At 40.8% G+C, this 16797-nt stretch overlaps 1 protein-coding gene and 1 pseudogene across 1 annotated transcript; one reads left to right on the top strand and one right to left on the bottom strand.

Annotated features, from left to right (window-relative positions):
- The first annotated feature begins 6367 nt into the window (after positions 1-6367).
- On the top strand, positions 6368-7297 carry LOC101967838 (olfactory receptor 7A10). The gene has a single exon (XM_078037581.1). It carries the CDS (start codon positions 6368-6370, stop codon positions 7295-7297), a length of 930 nt encoding a protein of 309 aa, XP_077893707.1.
- A 4152-nt stretch (positions 7298-11449) lies between these two features.
- Positions 11450-12266, bottom strand: LOC144368040 (olfactory receptor 7A5-like; annotated as a pseudogene).
- Between the last annotated feature and the right edge of the window lie 4531 nt (positions 12267-16797).

Genomic DNA, 16797 nt, shown 5'->3' with positions numbered 1-16797 from the left:
TTTCTTCTTCGATTAGTTTTTCCTTTAGGGAACTACCTCCCTCTCCTAATTTTCCTTGTTTTTTGTTTCATCTTTATGGAATATTTTTCCAATGATGTTTTGTAGTGTCAGTTTTCTAGTTATAAATTCTTTTAACCTTTGTTTACCATGGAATGTTTTTCTTTCATCTTCAAATCTAGAGCTTAATTTTGCTGGATACAAGATTGTTGGTTGGCACCCATTTTCTTTCAGAGCTTGATATATGTTGTTCCAGGATCTTCTAGCTTTTGGGGGTCTGTGTTGAAAAATCTGCCATTATCCTAATTGATTTTCCACTATAGGTAATCTTATTCCTTTCTCTTGTGGCTTTTAAAATTCTCTCCTTATTCTGTATGTTGGACATTTTCATTATAATGTGCCTTGGTCTGGATCTGTTGAGATTTTGTACACTTGGCATCCTGTAGGCTTCTTGAATTTGGATTTCCAATTCATTCTTCATGTTTGGAAAATTTTCTGATATTGTTCATTCCTTTTGTTTGGATCTCTATGCCTTTGTCTATCCCAATAACTGTTAAATTTGTTCTTTTTATACTAACCCGTAATTGTTGAATGTTCTGCTCATGGTTTCTTACCATTATCACTGCGTGCTCTATATTCTTTTCAAGAGTATATATTTTGTCTTCATTTTCAGTTGTCCTATCTTCTTAGTGGTCTACTCCATTGGTAGACAACTTAGAGATTTTAATTTGGTTTATTGTTTCTTTCATTTCAAGGATTTCTGTTTGTTTGTTTTTTAGCACCTCTATCTCCCTTTTGAGGTGATCTTTTGCTTCCTGTATTTGTTTATGTTGCTCCTTGTCAAAGTGATCTTCAGCTGCCTTTATTTTCTCTCTTATATCTTACTTGAGCTCACAGAACACTGTAACCATGTACATCCTAAACTCCTTCTCTCATTCCTCCTGCTGTGGCTGCCAATGATTCTAATGATGTGGTGTCTTCATTTGTTTGTGGCACTTTCTTCCCTTGTCTTTTCATGTTGCTCATGTCTTCCTTTCAGCTCTGCAGGTCTAGATTATTATTTTTTTTATCCTATAGTTTTGTAGTGCTCTTGAGGGTTCCAAGACCTCTCCTTTGTGGGAAAGGACAATGTGAACAGATCCCAATATCAACAATATACAACCTATGAACAATTTCTTGTTTTTAAAACGTTTACAGTTTAGTCTCGTTGTACAGAAATGTTGGATTAAATTATTATGTAAAATATAATCAGTAGTTTTGTAAAAAGGTTTACACTTTCTGACAGTGGACAATAAACTGAAGGTGTGGCTTAGGACGATGTGCTAAGGAGGTAGGATGTGAGGACATATATGTAATATATCTTAGGAAGTGGGAAGGAGAAATCTAGTGAAAGAGGGTTAGCACCAAGAGGATTAGGCCAGTACGTGGAATGACAGTAGAGTACATAAAACAAACACACACAGGAATTTAGAAAAATACGCATGTTAACACAGTAAAAATTGGAAGGGGGAAAGAAAAATGAAAGAATAAAAAAGGGAGAGAAAAAAGAGACATATATAATACCTCTATATTATATTATTCAGATGACTCAGTACTCAAAGTCTTATTTCATGCAAAGTTCTTGGTTTCACATATGTTGGGGATGTGAGGGCTGGAGGATGGAGGGGTAGAAGAGAAAAAATCAACCAACCAACCACCAACCAACCAACCAAAAAAAATCTTGAAGGAAGAAGCCAGGGTCTAACTTTAGAGATCCGTATCTTTCCTGATTCTCTTCTCATCCAGTAGGTGTGTCCTCTGTTGTAAGCTGGTGTCTCTGTCCTCTGGATGGTGGAGGTAACCAGGGTGGGAAGATTGGTCCTGGTGCAGAGTGCCTGGATCCAGGGAGTGGCACCACCAGTCCCTGCAAAAAGACTGCACCTCACGGGTCTCTTTGGGACCACTCGCTCGTATGACATGAGTGCCCTGTACTATCTCCCTCTCTTGCCTGGAGATTTCCTGGTTACTGGTCTCTCCCTCTCCACTAGCACTTCCCAATTGAAGAAACTCTCAATTGAGTTGTGGGCAGCTCCCTGGTCTCACTGCACACCTGTTTGGGCAACTTCTATGTTGGGTTACCGCCGTTGGGGAGAGAGGAATGTTGGAAATCTGGTACCTGGCCATTAGAGATCCTATCTGGAAACTGCCTCTAGATAATATGGAGAGAATGTTGAGCCAAGATGGTGGCGGCCTGTTTTCAGCGCCAGGTGTCTGGTGAGGTGGAGGAGCCTGGTGAGGTGGGGAGAGCTGGTTGATGGCATTGGGCTATGTGTAGGTAGCAGCTGAGTGACCTGCCAGGGAGCAGAGAGTGACGTCTTGGCGATCTGTGGATATGTTCATAGGTGATTCTGCTAAGGCCTTCCCAGAGGCTTTGGGTTCTGCTCCAATGCTGGGTGCCCTCCTGGAACCCTGAGGCCTGGAGCCCCACATGGAGTCACAGCACTGGTGATTTCTGCAGAGAGCAGCTGGATAGGGGTGCTCTAACACCTCAGAGAAGCAGTATTCTGACTTGGTGAGATCTGCAGGTCTGGCAGCACAGGGCCCTGGTGGCTCACTCCCTCCCCACCGCCATGTTTTCCCCTCCCAAATGCCTATTGAGCATCTGTTCACGGCAGGTTGTTCCTGGTCTGGGGCAATTCTATTCAGTTATTGACTTAATATTTCTGCCTCTTCCAATATTCATGTGTTGAGAACCTGACTCCCAATGGGCCCAATGGACACATCACTTAACCATTCCAAGCTTCATGGGTAAGATAGGTTCTTCCTGTCAGACTCGGAAGAGAACTTCAGCTTGGGGTGTCATGAGGTTAAATCTCTGGAAGGAAGAAGAGGGCGTGAGATGAAGTAATAGGATGAATTCTGCTGACTTTAATTCTGTCTCTTGAGAATAGAGAATCTGCTTGAAAATGAAACATTCTTGTGTACAGAGCACTGTCCAGCAGGGGAATTGGTTGTGTGCCCAGTGTTGCCATAATGAGGAACACACCTAATGAGCAGTCTGAGGAGCTGTATATGTCTCCTCTGCTGCCGTTCCTCAGAATGCTCCACCTTGGACTGACAGGACGTGGCTGTTCTCTTCCTCTCATGGCCAGAGAGCAGCAGCCTGAGGGAGGCCATTGCCCTGCTGTACTGGGGACAGCGTGGAGAGCATTTGTTGTTCTTGGGTGAACTTCCTTTCGTGGGTTGTTGGCTTGCAATATTCAGTTTGTCTATTTGAATGTTGATGTGGTATTTCTGGACGCTGAAAAGATGCCCTTTTTTTTTTTTTGATCCCTTATAGTTTTGCTGGCCACCGAGGGAATCATGGGAGGGAAATGCCACCAGAATCAAGGCAGCTTCTCCTTCCTTGCAGCATCCTAGGGACCCCTGCCTCCTTAGACAGTTCCTCTCTCAGGTTCCTTTTGCACCCCCTTCTCTTTATTGAGCATATTTCTTGTTTCTTTAAATGCAAAGCAGATAATGACCATACAAAAATGGATCTCCAAGGTACCTGTGATGAGAGACTGCGGACCTCAAGTTTCTGAGCACCATTGCTTCATTCCTTAGGGGAAAGTGAAACTGAGTTTGACAACTTGCCTCGTTGCCTGTTGGATAGTGTGGCTGGGGTGAGAAGAGCATGATGTGAACACATTGGGCTGTTGTGTGTATGGGTATGTGCGAGTGAACAAGCGAATGGCATGCAGACATTCCCCCAAATTATGAGGCTCAAAATAATCATGACTTTTTGAACTTTATGAGGATCTAAAGATGATATGCATTATAAAAAAAATCTACCTTGAATTTTCAATTTTGATCTTTTCCAAGCTGGTGATATGTAATACAATACCCTTTAATGATGCTGCACTCTGGTAGCACAGAGCTGAACTCCTGGTCAGCCAGACCATCCCCTGGGTGAGCACCTGAGACCCCACAGCTGCCGTGCTGCTCAGCTGGGATGCTGTTGGGTTGGGGATGTTAGTGCATTTTTTTTACTTATGATGTTACAACTCTTCTGGTGGCTTTATCAGGACATAACCCCATCATAAGTCCACCAGCTTCCACATTCCTAATGGGGATTCCTGATACAGTGACCAGGTCTCAAGACGACAGGTAGAAATCAAATGACAATGTACTACAATTCAAAGGAAAAATTTTGTAGCAAATTTAATAGTGCAAAAGCAAAGAGTTGGGCAGAGTCATTCATCTTGATGTTTCAGTGGCACAAGATTACTTGGTTCTTCAACAGGCTAAATACGATTTTTAAAATATTTTAATGGACACACAACATTCCTATATTTATTAGGTACGTAGAATAATTTGGAAGATGCATTGTATGTGAAATGAACCAATCAGGGTAGTAGCATTTCCTTCTCCTCAAGCATTAATCACTTCTACATATTGAGGAACTTCAGACTCTTCTAGTTACTTTGAAATGTTGGAAGGTTTCTGTGGCTACTTTTCCCCTCCCCTGTTACAGACCACCAGAGCTGCTCCTCCTGCCTATCAGTGTGTGGGAGCGTAGCGTCTTCCCTGCCTTGTCTTCCCTCCCTCCTAAACTTCCTTGTCTCCAGCGACCATGATTCCACTCTCTTTCAGGAGCTGTAGCTTCCACACGTGAATGACAACAGGAGGGATTTGTCTCTCTGTCCGGGCTTATCTCACTTATAATAATGAGCTCCATTTCCATCCATGTTGCTACAAATGGCAGGATTTCATTGTTTCTTAGGCTGAATAAGATTCTGTTGTGTTTTGTATCCATCCTCCTACCAATGGACATTTTCTTTCGCTATTGATCCCCTGATGGATGCCCTGGCAGATTCCACATCTTGGGTGTTGTTAACAGTGCTGCAATAATCAGAGCTGTGTAGGGATCTCAGCATGGATTCATTTATTTTGCATCTATATGCAACATTGTTCAGCATTCTCTGTCCACATCCCTTTCCAATACCCACCTTCTGTAAATTAAGTTAAAATTACCTACACATTACCTCATTTGCTTCTCACAAGGTCATTATGTATTGGATACCATTATCGTCACACTTCCAGTTAAAGAAATGGAGTTTCTGGGTGCTTTACTATGTTCATGCAATCGTAACAAATACAATTACTGGGGTGATATTTTTGAACTCAGCAAGTTGCTTTAAGCTCTGAGATCCAAAGAGCTACACATGGATCTTCTCTTAACAAGCATAGTCACATCTTGGGATAGATACTACCAAGGAAACTATCCTACAGAAGAAATTATAAGAAGAACCTTCTTTTTAAATTTATTTGTATGTTCAGTTCACACATATTTAATTGCATATATTTTGGTGAAGACTAATGCATCTCTCTTTCTCTCTTCATAAATACATGTGTAAATGTTTAATGACCAAATTGGGGTATATATCATACCCATTGTCCTTGAACATTTATCATTACTATCGACAGGATATCTCAAACTCCTGTTTTCTAACTACTTTGAAATAAACAAAAAATATGGGTAGCCCAAGGCCCACTTCTGTGCTGTGGAACACTAGAATTTAATTCTCCTATCTGTGTTTTTATACCCATCAATTAACCCATGTATGTCCTCCCTTCCTTGCTCACCTTCCCATCCTCGGGTAACCACTGTTGTGCTCTCAGCCTTTGAGCCACCCTTGTCCCTCTTGGTCTTTCCTCTTGCCACCCTAGTTCTTGTTAGCCCTGGATATCTGAAATGGGCAGTTTCCTTGGGGCCTTTGCATAGTCTGTACCTCCTACCAGACAATCTTCCCTGATGACTTGCTCTTTGTGGCACTTGCTCTTTCTCTCTTCAGATTTTGTTCAAATCTGATTTGTCACTTTCATTGCTGGTCTTGCCAGAAGTTGATTTAAAAAAATCTTTATCCACTGTCTTGTTTCTTATCTTCTTTCCTCTTCTTCCAAGCATCTGTCTTACCTGGCATGTTATATAATTTTGCAAGTTTGCTTTTAATTTTTCTCCATCTTTATGTTGTAGGGACATTTGCTTTTCTGCATGGTTCACACATTTTCTAGATTATTTCTAGAACATAGTAAATACTCAGCTTTTGTTCTTCAAGTGCATTAGGAGTCTCTCACTATAATTGTAGAATACTGAACTAGAGGAAATGCTGAGAAATGGGAAGAATTTTCTAAAAAATAAAGTTTAGGGTGATGTCTTGAGAGGAGACCAGATTCAGATAAAATATAAAAATGATGTCTTTACTACAAAAACATATGAGAGTGAAATAGAAATTAAATAGTAATGCATCTCTCTCTCTCTCTCTCTCTCTCTCTCTCTCTCTCTCTCTCTCTCTCTCTCTCTCCCCCTCTCTCTCTTTCTCTTTTCCACTAATTGTCAAGCCACCACATGAAATCAAGGAATGACACACAGATTTCAGAATTTATTCTTCTGGGATTTTCAGAGGACCCAGAACTGCAGCCCCTCATCTTTGGGCTGTTCCTCTCGATGTACCTGGTCACTGTGAGGGGGAACCTGCTCATCATCCTGGCCACCATTTCAGACTCCCACCTGCATATGCCCATGTACTTCTTCCTCTCCAACCTGTCCTTTGTGGACATCTGCTTCACCTCCACCACCATCCCCAAGATGCTGGTGAACATCCAGACACAGAGCAAGGCCATTACCTACGCAGGTTGTATCACACAGATGTACTTTTTCATACACTTTGCAGGGCTGGACATCTTTCTTCTGACTGTGATGGCCTATGACCGGTATGTGGCCATCTGTCAGCCCCTGCACTACACAGTCATCATGAACCATGGGCTCTGTGTGTTGCTGTTTCTGATGTGCTGGACCTTGAGTTTCCCAAATGCTCTGTTACAAAGCTTAATGGTGTTGCGACTGTCCTTCTGCACAAATGTGGACATCCCCCACTTCTTTTGTGAACTTAACCAGGGGGTCCACTGTGCTTGTTCTGACACTTTTCTCAATGACATAGTGATATATTTTTCATCTTTACTTCTGGCTTGCTGCTCCTTCACTGGCATCCTTTACTCTTACTGTAAGATCGTGTCCTCCATCCGTGCAATCTCATCAGCTCAGGGAAGGTACAAAGCCTTCTCCACCTGTGCATCTCACCTCTCTGTGGTCTCTTTATTTTATGGCACTGGCCTAGGTGTGTACCTCAGTTCTGCTGTGACCCAAAATTCACGCTCAATTGCAACAGCCTTGGTGATGTACACTGTGGTCACCCCCATGATGAACCCCTTCATCTATAATCTGAGGAATAAGGACATTAAGAATGCTCTGAGAAGACACTTGGGTGGGCAACTGTAGACAGTACATTTCCTTCTTTGCCTGGTGAGTCCACTTAACATGGTGTGCTCCAATTCCATCCAAGTTATGCTGAATGACAGAACTTCATTCTTTTTTTTTTTTGACTGAATAATAGTCGACCATGTGCTTCTACTACATGTATTTTTCTGCTCTTCAGCCAATGGACACCTTGGTTGATTTCTCATATTGACTATTGCAAATAGGGCAGTCAATTGTATATGCAGGTTGATCATAGATTTTCTTACTCTAACTCTATTTATTTTGTTACTGGAATTTATACAACAAAGCAGAAATATTATAATGTGCTTTCTGTTTATGTCTCAAATCATAGTTGTCTCCCTGTTTCACTGTGCAAGTCAAAGGGTTTCTTGGTTCTAGAACCTTGAAGTGCCTTGAAGTGCTGCAGCCTTGAATGGGGTTCACCATCATCACCCCCTAAAGGAGCTTCCTCAGCCACAACCTGTGGAATAAAGACATAAAGCTGGCCCAAAAATATTCTTTGGAAAGAAAGTATTTTTCAGGATGTAAAAGTGATTCTGATGGCTAAGCCCAAAGCTTCAAGCCAGAAATGGTGATTCTCTGTCAGGTGGTGGGAGGAGAGCCTATCTTTCCCTTTATATCCCACAGTTTCCTTCTCTATCTTCATTAATATTCTGCTTTCTCTGATTCTCACACGTTTCTTCCTCTGGCTACCCTCCTGCTTTCCTGCAGTTATTTCTTGTGTTGCATCAGAAAATATATGAAAATTCCGGTTTTGTTTAATATGATATTTTGTGCACCATTATTACGTCCTGTCTATGACAAAGCGATGGGAGTGTGTAAGGCAGGCAGTTCTCATGGAGTGACAGGGAATGTGACCATGAGAGGTCACCATGGAACTGAGCTTATGAGTTACAAATATATTTCCTGTTTATCCAAGATGGCCCTGGGAGGAGTCCCAGCAGAGCAGCATCGGGAGGAATAAACTCCCATGATGGACTAATGGGTTGGTGGATGGATGGATGCTTGGATACGTGGGGGAGGAGGAGTGAGTAGAGGGGAAGACATGTAAGAAAGCAAAAGTATCAGAAAGTTTCTTGCAGATGCGTGGTGAGTTGGTGGGCTGCTCTGGGCACAGTTAGGTCACCTCAGTGTACCTCTGAAAATCTTAATAATAAAGTGTTGGGAAAAGACCACCTGATTGTTTGGAGAAAGATAGATTCTTTGTCTTGGTTGGGAGCAGATCCTGGAGAACGTATGTTTGGAAATGTCTCTGGATAATCAGGTACTATCACCCTCACACACTTAAGTGACAAATTTGACCAATGGACAGTGTTGATCGATCTTGAAATGAGGACGTCCAGAGCCCAACCTGGAGGTGAGGTATGCACACCTTGTTAGGCTCTGTGTCTAAGCACTGCAAGCTTCTCACTATTGGTGGGTAGATCAGGGATGGGTAGATCCTTGCTGTCACAGAAGCAGAGTGTGGCATAGAGACCCCGATTTGCTGACAAGGAAGGGGGAAGGAGACAGAGGGAGGTTGGAAAATGTTATTATATAATCTTTTTATTCATGTTTGTTAATTATATAGAATGGTGGGCTTCATTGTGCATTGGTATATACATTAAAATAGACTTTATCACTGCTGAATGTGTCATTTTTTCTTTGTTTATTTTTTTGGGCGGAGGGTGAGGTGGAATTAATCTCTGTTTTGACAAATCTAATGGGTGTGCTTAATTTCTGACTCTAGTCTTCTTCCAAAATGCAAAGACCTTCCCAGACCATATTCTATAAGAATTTGTGCAGACCATGATGATGGTGTACTTTTAGGATGGCATTTTTCATAAGATTTATTCCTGAAGACAGCAACCATACACACATATATTTAATTGTTTTATCTATTCACCAGAATGATATCCACACATCATCCACACAGATATCCAAGGACTTCACCTGCTATGTTGGTCCTCACATTCTCATGGTATTGTGTAAATCTATGTGCACTATGAGAGAAAATATAGCAAAGAAGCTTAGGAAACAAAAGTATGGCAAGAAATTAAGCCAATTATACACAGTGCATTTGACATTTGTTGGCACATTTATAAATACAATGTAGTATATATTACACGATGGAATACCATGCAGCTCTCATTCTTAATTTACAACAACGTGAGTGACATTGGAGCATACCTCAATAAGAGAAGTATGACAGGCACATTCTGTTAGGTGCCCATGAAATAAGAAAAACATTATCTTAAACCATTTGCCTTGGGGATAGATAGTAATGCAGCAATGGCTTACTGATACAGTGATTGATACAAACAGTTCAGAGGACATTCAGAATAATCTGTTGTTTTTTATTTTTGGTGTCTGTTCTAATATTTGATGGCATTATTCCTAATGACCTGGATATTCATGTTCATTTCAGATCACTGTATTAAAAACAGAATATGATTTATATTACCTTCTAAGCATTTGGGAGTGATTGAAAGTATATTTTAAAAATTTCATTTATTTTTTATTGTTGCATTACAATTGTAAATAAAAGAGGGGTTCATCAAATTTTGCAAGCACATAGCAAAATTTGATGGATCTCAATCCCCAATACCTTCCTGTCCCTGCAGAGCAGAATTTTTTCCCACCTAGAAGTACCCTGTAGGTCCAAAGCAGAAGTCTCCTTCCCCAGAACCAAAACTGGGCCTCTTAGTCAATGTCTTGCATGAGTCATCCTATGACCATGAGGTTTCAAGAGAATTTAGGAGATTAAAGAGGAACTGATGACAGCGATGCTCCTGTCACTCACTTACACACTAATGTGTGTGGCAAAGTATGTAAAGGGGGAGATAGTTTGTTAATGACAATGAAGGGAGTCATATTAGTTGGCAGCACTGGAGAGTTTTAAGCAGAAACATGAGATGAAATAGTACAGAAAATTCACCAGGTCTTTCAGTCGAGTGGAACCCCATGGTGTGGACAGGGAGTGTCTATACTTTGTGACTAGATGTGTGCATGGTCCCAGCGTGACACAGCTGCAGCCATCTGGAGTCTTAGCTACTACAGTTGCCCCAGAGTAATCCATGGTGGTGTTTCCTGCAGAGTTTCCAGCAAACCCTAGCAGACCAAGCCATCAGCCTGGTGTGTGCAGCTGCACAGCTGGACTGGCTCCAGGGACGCCCCTGACTTGATATAAGCTTAAGGTAAACCAGGTACATTCTGGCTCAGATGAAGTCATTGTCCTAACCCACATATATGCTCCTCTTTGTGACCCAAACTGCAGGGATCCACTAGGTCTCGCTGTGGTCCAGGACCAGGCTTCTGTCATTCAGTCCCCAGTAAACAGTACTCTGCACTCGGGGTCCATCTGCCTCGCTTTCTTAAGCCTCCCAGTAGGTTGGGGATGGTTCTCATACACCAGGCCCAGTTGCTCCAGAACCATGTACATCGCCAAAAAGAAATCTTCCAGAGTAATTCAAGTGTGGTTGAACATTTTAGTCCACAGGATTCTTGGTCATATCTGACTTTAAGTCAACCAAGACATTACAATTGGTCTCTCAGTGTCCATTATAGTTCTAACATGTATTAGATTCATAATTTTGGCCTTACTACACTATGCACGGTAAACAGGACGCACTGAGGACCATGCTGGAGAGGAACAAGACCATCATGGGGGAGAATAAACACCCGTGACAGCTGGGAAACATACTAGTATGTTAAGGTCTGTGTTGCCAAAGAGAGAGCAGTTAAGGAGAGAAGAGCAAGGAGTCAGGAATGTAGGTGTCAAAAACTATACTTTCAGATTGTCTCCTGCTATAAAGTTATACAAACGACCTCAGGTGCCTAATGTAGTTCATACTGCATTAGTGCAAATAATAATCGTATTGGACAGTGGGAAACTCAAAATATTTTCAAAAATTGGTAAAAACTTTGAGAAAGTAGCAAAAATGACAATAGGGAAAATTACCATTGAATATTAGAAACAACAGAAATTTTAATGAAGCTAGTTGTTTAAATTATATAAAGTCATCAAAGTTAAAGAAATTTGATACTCAAACTAAAATCTTGGAGCAACAAGTTGTACTTCCATGACCTGACCATGGAACTGTGGTCACTATCTCAGAGGAGGACAGTCCTGCAAGCAGGGAGAGTTCTGGAAAACCACCATTACAGTTTTCCTCAGGGGTATCTTCTTGGAGTGCTCTTGATGTCCTTATTCCTCAGACTATAGATGTAGGGGTTCAGCATGGGGTGATCACGCTGTACATCACCGAGGCTGTTGCACTTGAGTGTGAATTATGGTCACAGCAGAATTAAGGTACACACCGAAGCTCATGAAATAAAATAAGGAGACCACAGAGAGGTGAGACGCACAGGTGGAGAGGGTTTTGTACTTGCACTGAGCTGAAGAGATTGAACTTATGGAGGAAACTATCTTAGAATAAGAGTAAAGGATGCAATCAAGGGGCCCACTGCCCAGCAGCACAGATGTAAAGTACATCACCATGTCATTAGGGAAAGTGTCAGAACAGGCAAGTTGGACCACCTGATTAAGTTCACAGAAAAAGTGGGGGATTTCCAAGTCTGTGCAGAAGGACAGTTGCAACAACATTAAGCTTTGTAACAGGGCATGCAGGACACTCAGGATCCAGCACACCACAACCATCAACATGCAGAGCCGGGGGTTCATGATGACTGTGTAGTGCAGGGGGTGACAGATGGCCACAAAGCGGTCATAGGCCATCACGGCCAGGAGGAAGTTTTCCAAACTGGCAAAGACTATGAAAAAGTGCATCTGCATGATGCAGCCTTCAAAGCTTATGGCCTTGCTCTGTGTCTGCATGTTCACCAGCATCTTGGGGACAGTGGTGGAGGTGATACAGATGTCAGAAAAAGACAGGTTGCTGAGGAAGAAGTACATGGGTGTGTGCAGGTGGGAGTCCAAGGTGATGGCCAGGATGATGAGCAGGTTTCCACACATAGTGATCAGGTTCATGGAGAGGAAAAGCCCAAAGGGGAAGGGTTGTCAACAACAACAACAATAATCAGACATGCATGACTAATCTTTCAGAAATAGTCTCATTTATGTTACAGCCAAGAAACTATTTTTATGTTTCCTATGTGAATCTTCTCCCCTTTAGGAAACACCCCAACATTTATGATTTCCCATTCTCAATTTTTCCCAAGAGATCATGTATTCTACAATAACAAATTTCTTTATGCCTTTACAGAACCAAATTCAGTATAAACCCAGTTCCTGGGGCTGTCTAGACAATGTGCAAGCAATGCAGAAAAAAGACAAGCATCCCTAAAATATTTTTTTTTGTTTCAACACCTTCATTTCTCTGCAGGAGGTGACATTCTCTTTCTGTTTTTCAAATGCCATATTTTTCAGCCTTCCTTTGGTTGGAGGGGTATATATTTCGTTTGGTTTTGAATCCAGTGAAGAATATGATTGAATTAAAAGTGAAAAATAATGTCATGCTTTTCAGATTCTGTTTATAAAATCTTGAACATTTAGAATTTTTTGACTCTAGAGTTTATGTGGCATTCAGTGTTTAGAATTTTAGTTTCTGGTTACATTTGAATAACATAAAGTATAACTGAAAATCTTATGATGTAGAAAGATATAAGAAAAAATTTAAATTGCATAATACTTTAGATGATAGAAGTTGCTCTGGGCTCTGGATGATGAATCCCTGTTAGGAATACAAAAGATATTCCATAGTTTTTTATTCCATAATTTATATTATGGCCTAATAAACCTAGAACAAGTGGGAAATACTGTAAATTGAAAATGCCTTGACTGCCTGTGACCTCATGAACATCCCAGCTGGGCAACACAGTACCTGTAGCCTCAGTGCAGTTCTGAGCCGTTGCAAGCCCTTGCAAGGCCTTGCAATGTTGAATTGGCAGGGCACATGCTGTCTGTTCTCAGCATCATGAGGGTTTGATACAGCCTAATACCATCCTGGAAAAGAACCTAAGTTTTAAATTCAACGTACAGTTTCTTCAGAATGCACATTGCTTTATACCATTGAAAAGTCGAGGAATAACAGGTAGAACCATCAAACCTTGGGGAGAGTCTGTGTACTGTGCCCAGATACCCCTCCTCTGAAACCTGCTCTCATCACTAAAGGTACACCCCCCCCCAACACACACAGCCCTGTACACACAGCATGAGTGATAACAAGGCTCTTCTCACTCCCAGCCACACCATAAGAAAGAAATGGATTTGAGCTACTGATATCAGATTAACTTGCCTGAAAGAATGTAGAATTGGTCATCAGAGACTCAGGCTGTCAATTTTTCATCACAGGTTACATCGTAGTTCCCTTTTTCTATGGCCTTTATCTGCCCTGTGTTAAAAGAAACAATAAAAAATATGCTGAATAAACAGAGGGTGGTGGTATGTGGACCTGGAAGAGATAGAGCTAATAAACTCAGGAGGTCCCCAGGACACTGTAAGGAAGGAACATTTTCCATTTGTCTGGTGGCATTCCAAGTCCCATTCTACCCCCTTGATGCCCAGCAAAACAAGAGATCAAAACCACATTAACCAAGAGAACAGAGTAAGGATAACATCAGAGTGTTGCAAAGCACATACGTCAAACGTCTAAATAGAAGAAACTGTTACCTAGAGAGTAAATCAACAGCTCACCAAAGGAAATACACCAAGAACCACAAATGCACTTTGTCCTATTTTGTGAGACAGAATGGGCTTTCATGTGCTCACCCCCATTGATTTCCCCACTGGTCTTCACAGGACTGGATGGCAGGTGAGGAGGCCTCCGTCTTTCCTCAGACAGCTCTTTTCTTGGGTCTCAGTCTTTGTTTTTAATTGTTCTAAAGTTTACCACTGATGCATCATGATTGTTCATACTTGGGGTACAATGTGGCATGACAATATACATCCACACTGTGTAACCATCAGGTCGGGGTCGTGTGTGTATCCAGCACCTTGAACTTCCATGGTTTCTTCATGTGGGAACAGTCACAAAGCCTCTCCACCAGCTGCTTTGAAACCCACAAGTGTTGTCCACCACGGTTACCACGACATGGGAAGTTACTGCTCCAGGCTGTACCCATGGGCCCTCCTCTCTCTCCACCATGTCCTCCCAGCCTCTGGTAACCACTGTTCTGCTCTCTGCTTCTATGATGCCCTCTCTCTGACACACCAGATGGCTCGTCAGGTCCTGGTTCTGGACTTAGTCCACCATGGAAGGCCCCATCCCCATACTCTACAAAGTTATGCTCCTGCTGTGATGAGTACAACCTTTCACACACACAACACTCTCCATATGGTACATCCCTGAGGATACGATGCCACACACATTTATTTGGCTATATTCTGTGCGATTGTAATGCAAGGGACAAATGAGCAGGGACTTTCATCTGCTATTTTCACCTTTATGCTTTCACAATTATATGTGAATACATGTGCATTATTTTAAAAAGTTTATAGAATGGGAGAAGTTATTTAATGCTTTTGTTAGTGTATTATACTTATACATCATAATAGGGTTCATTTTGAAGGAAGAAATTTTGAAATAAAAATAAATGCATGGCAATAGGACCAGGTTGAATACTTTAGTGTCAAAATAAGTGTAACAAACAAAATTGAAAGAATTATTAAACAAAGTAAAAAATATAAAATAGCAAAATTTAATTAAATTGGTACATCCTTAAGTATGTCTATCTATCTATATAAAATATTCTAGAATAATATATTCCTAGAATTATTTGGTTGAATGAATCAGGAATTATGTTTCAGCATAAATGTAAATTTATTAAATGACAAGATTACATTTGAATGTAGTTGGAAAAGCCTAAAAAGTTAAATAAAAGCTGGTGTAAGTGTCTGTTTTAGTCAGTTTTCTAGTTTTTACTATGTGACCAAAAGTACTGACAAGAAAAATTTTAAGGAAGAAATGTTTATTTAGGAACTCATGGTTTCACACGTGTCACCCTGAAGATGGACACATCCAATGTTTGGGACTTGATGTGAGGCAGAATGTCAGGCAAAGGAGTGTGATGGAGGAAAGCAGGCTAGGATGTGACAATCAGGAAGCAGAGAGTCCTCCACTCAACAAGGACAAAATATGAACCCCAAAGGGACCCACCTCCTGCTGCCACACCCCGCCTGCCTACAATCACCACTCAGTTAATCCTTATCAGCGGATTAATTCACTGATTTAGCTTGGAGATCTCATAACGCCAATCATTTCAGCTCTATACTTTCTTGCATTGTTCCACAAAGGAAATTTTGGGTTATCTAAACCATAGCACTGTGTATCTAGAAGATAATTAAGATGGCCCTCTAGCTCACATATCTTACCAAAAAATCAGAGGAATTAAAGAACTTGGTGTAAATGTAACCAATACATTTTAGATGAACATTCAGGAAAAATATATATACAACATCTATGGGCAGGAGATTTATCTTAAATAAGGCAAGAAACTTAGAAGTATGAAGATAGACACATTTATCTGAATAAAATTTTAAAGTTTTTATGGCCAAAATACCTGAAAATCATTTAAGAAATAATAATCTGCAATGCTCATTTGGAATGTTTACTGTAAAGACTAGTCTAGAATCAAAATAGACTGAAATGGTGACTGGACATATAAATATTTACTGAAAACCAGTAATGCTGGAAGGACACCACTGTAAATCTCAAGCACACCCATTTACATGGCAAAAACATGAAGAGCTATCAAATTGATGGGGTTGGAAGTTTTAAACGGGTGGGAAATGGGTGCTCTAATTTTTCTGGAAATGGGAAGGATTATGGTACCTGGGAAAAATATCTAAATGTAGCTTTCAATACCAAAGTACAGGTGATCCCAACCCATATTTCTGAGTCAAGGGACCATTGACTTCCCAGCCTCATTGCTGTGCTGTCCTCTGCCTGGTAGGATGTTAGCAGGTCACCCTGCCTGGTGTCTCAGTCAAGGCCATCTCCAGCCATTTCCCAGTGTCCCCCAGAGTATCAAAATAAACCTAGTCCAGAAATACAGGTTTAAATAACCAACCCCCAAATACCTTTGTAAAAATCATTGTAAATTGATTATATTATAGTGGTTTAATAAAGAATGATATCATAGACCTTCAGACATGTAAATAATAAGCCATAGCATAAAATATTTTTCAGTCAGTTAAATAATTAGACTTTGTACTTACTTGATAGGACAGACTCTCTAGGATGCTGTTGAATGAGAGTTAATGTTGGAAACAGGACAGAACCAGATGAGGTATTTGATAAAACCGAATTTTTCCATGTTCAGACCTTCACACATATCTTGCTTCAGTTCATGTTAATGTTCTGTCAATTTTTTTAATCATTCTTTTAAATTTTTTATTCATTTTTAATTGAAAGAATTATGTGTATTTGTGGGGAACAATGTGAAGTTTTGATGCATATACATGATACAAAATCTCAATCTAGTTAATTATCAATTCCATTTCTTCACCAATGCATCATTTTATGTGATGAGAACATGAAACATCTATTTTATTATCATCA

The sequence above is a fragment of the Ictidomys tridecemlineatus genome, chromosome 2 (genome assembly GCF_052094955.1).
Source record: "Ictidomys tridecemlineatus isolate mIctTri1 chromosome 2, mIctTri1.hap1, whole genome shotgun sequence".
NCBI classification, from domain to species: domain Eukaryota; kingdom Metazoa; phylum Chordata; class Mammalia; order Rodentia; family Sciuridae; genus Ictidomys; species Ictidomys tridecemlineatus.
Note: the sequence above shows the minus strand (reverse complement) of the source record. Positions and strands in the feature narration are given on the sequence as shown.

What these genes read in the sequence shown, in the direction of transcription:
- LOC101967838 (XM_078037581.1), top strand. Translation starts at nt 6,368, where the DNA reads ATGAAATCAAGGAATGACACACAGATTTCAGAATTTATTCTTCTGGGA.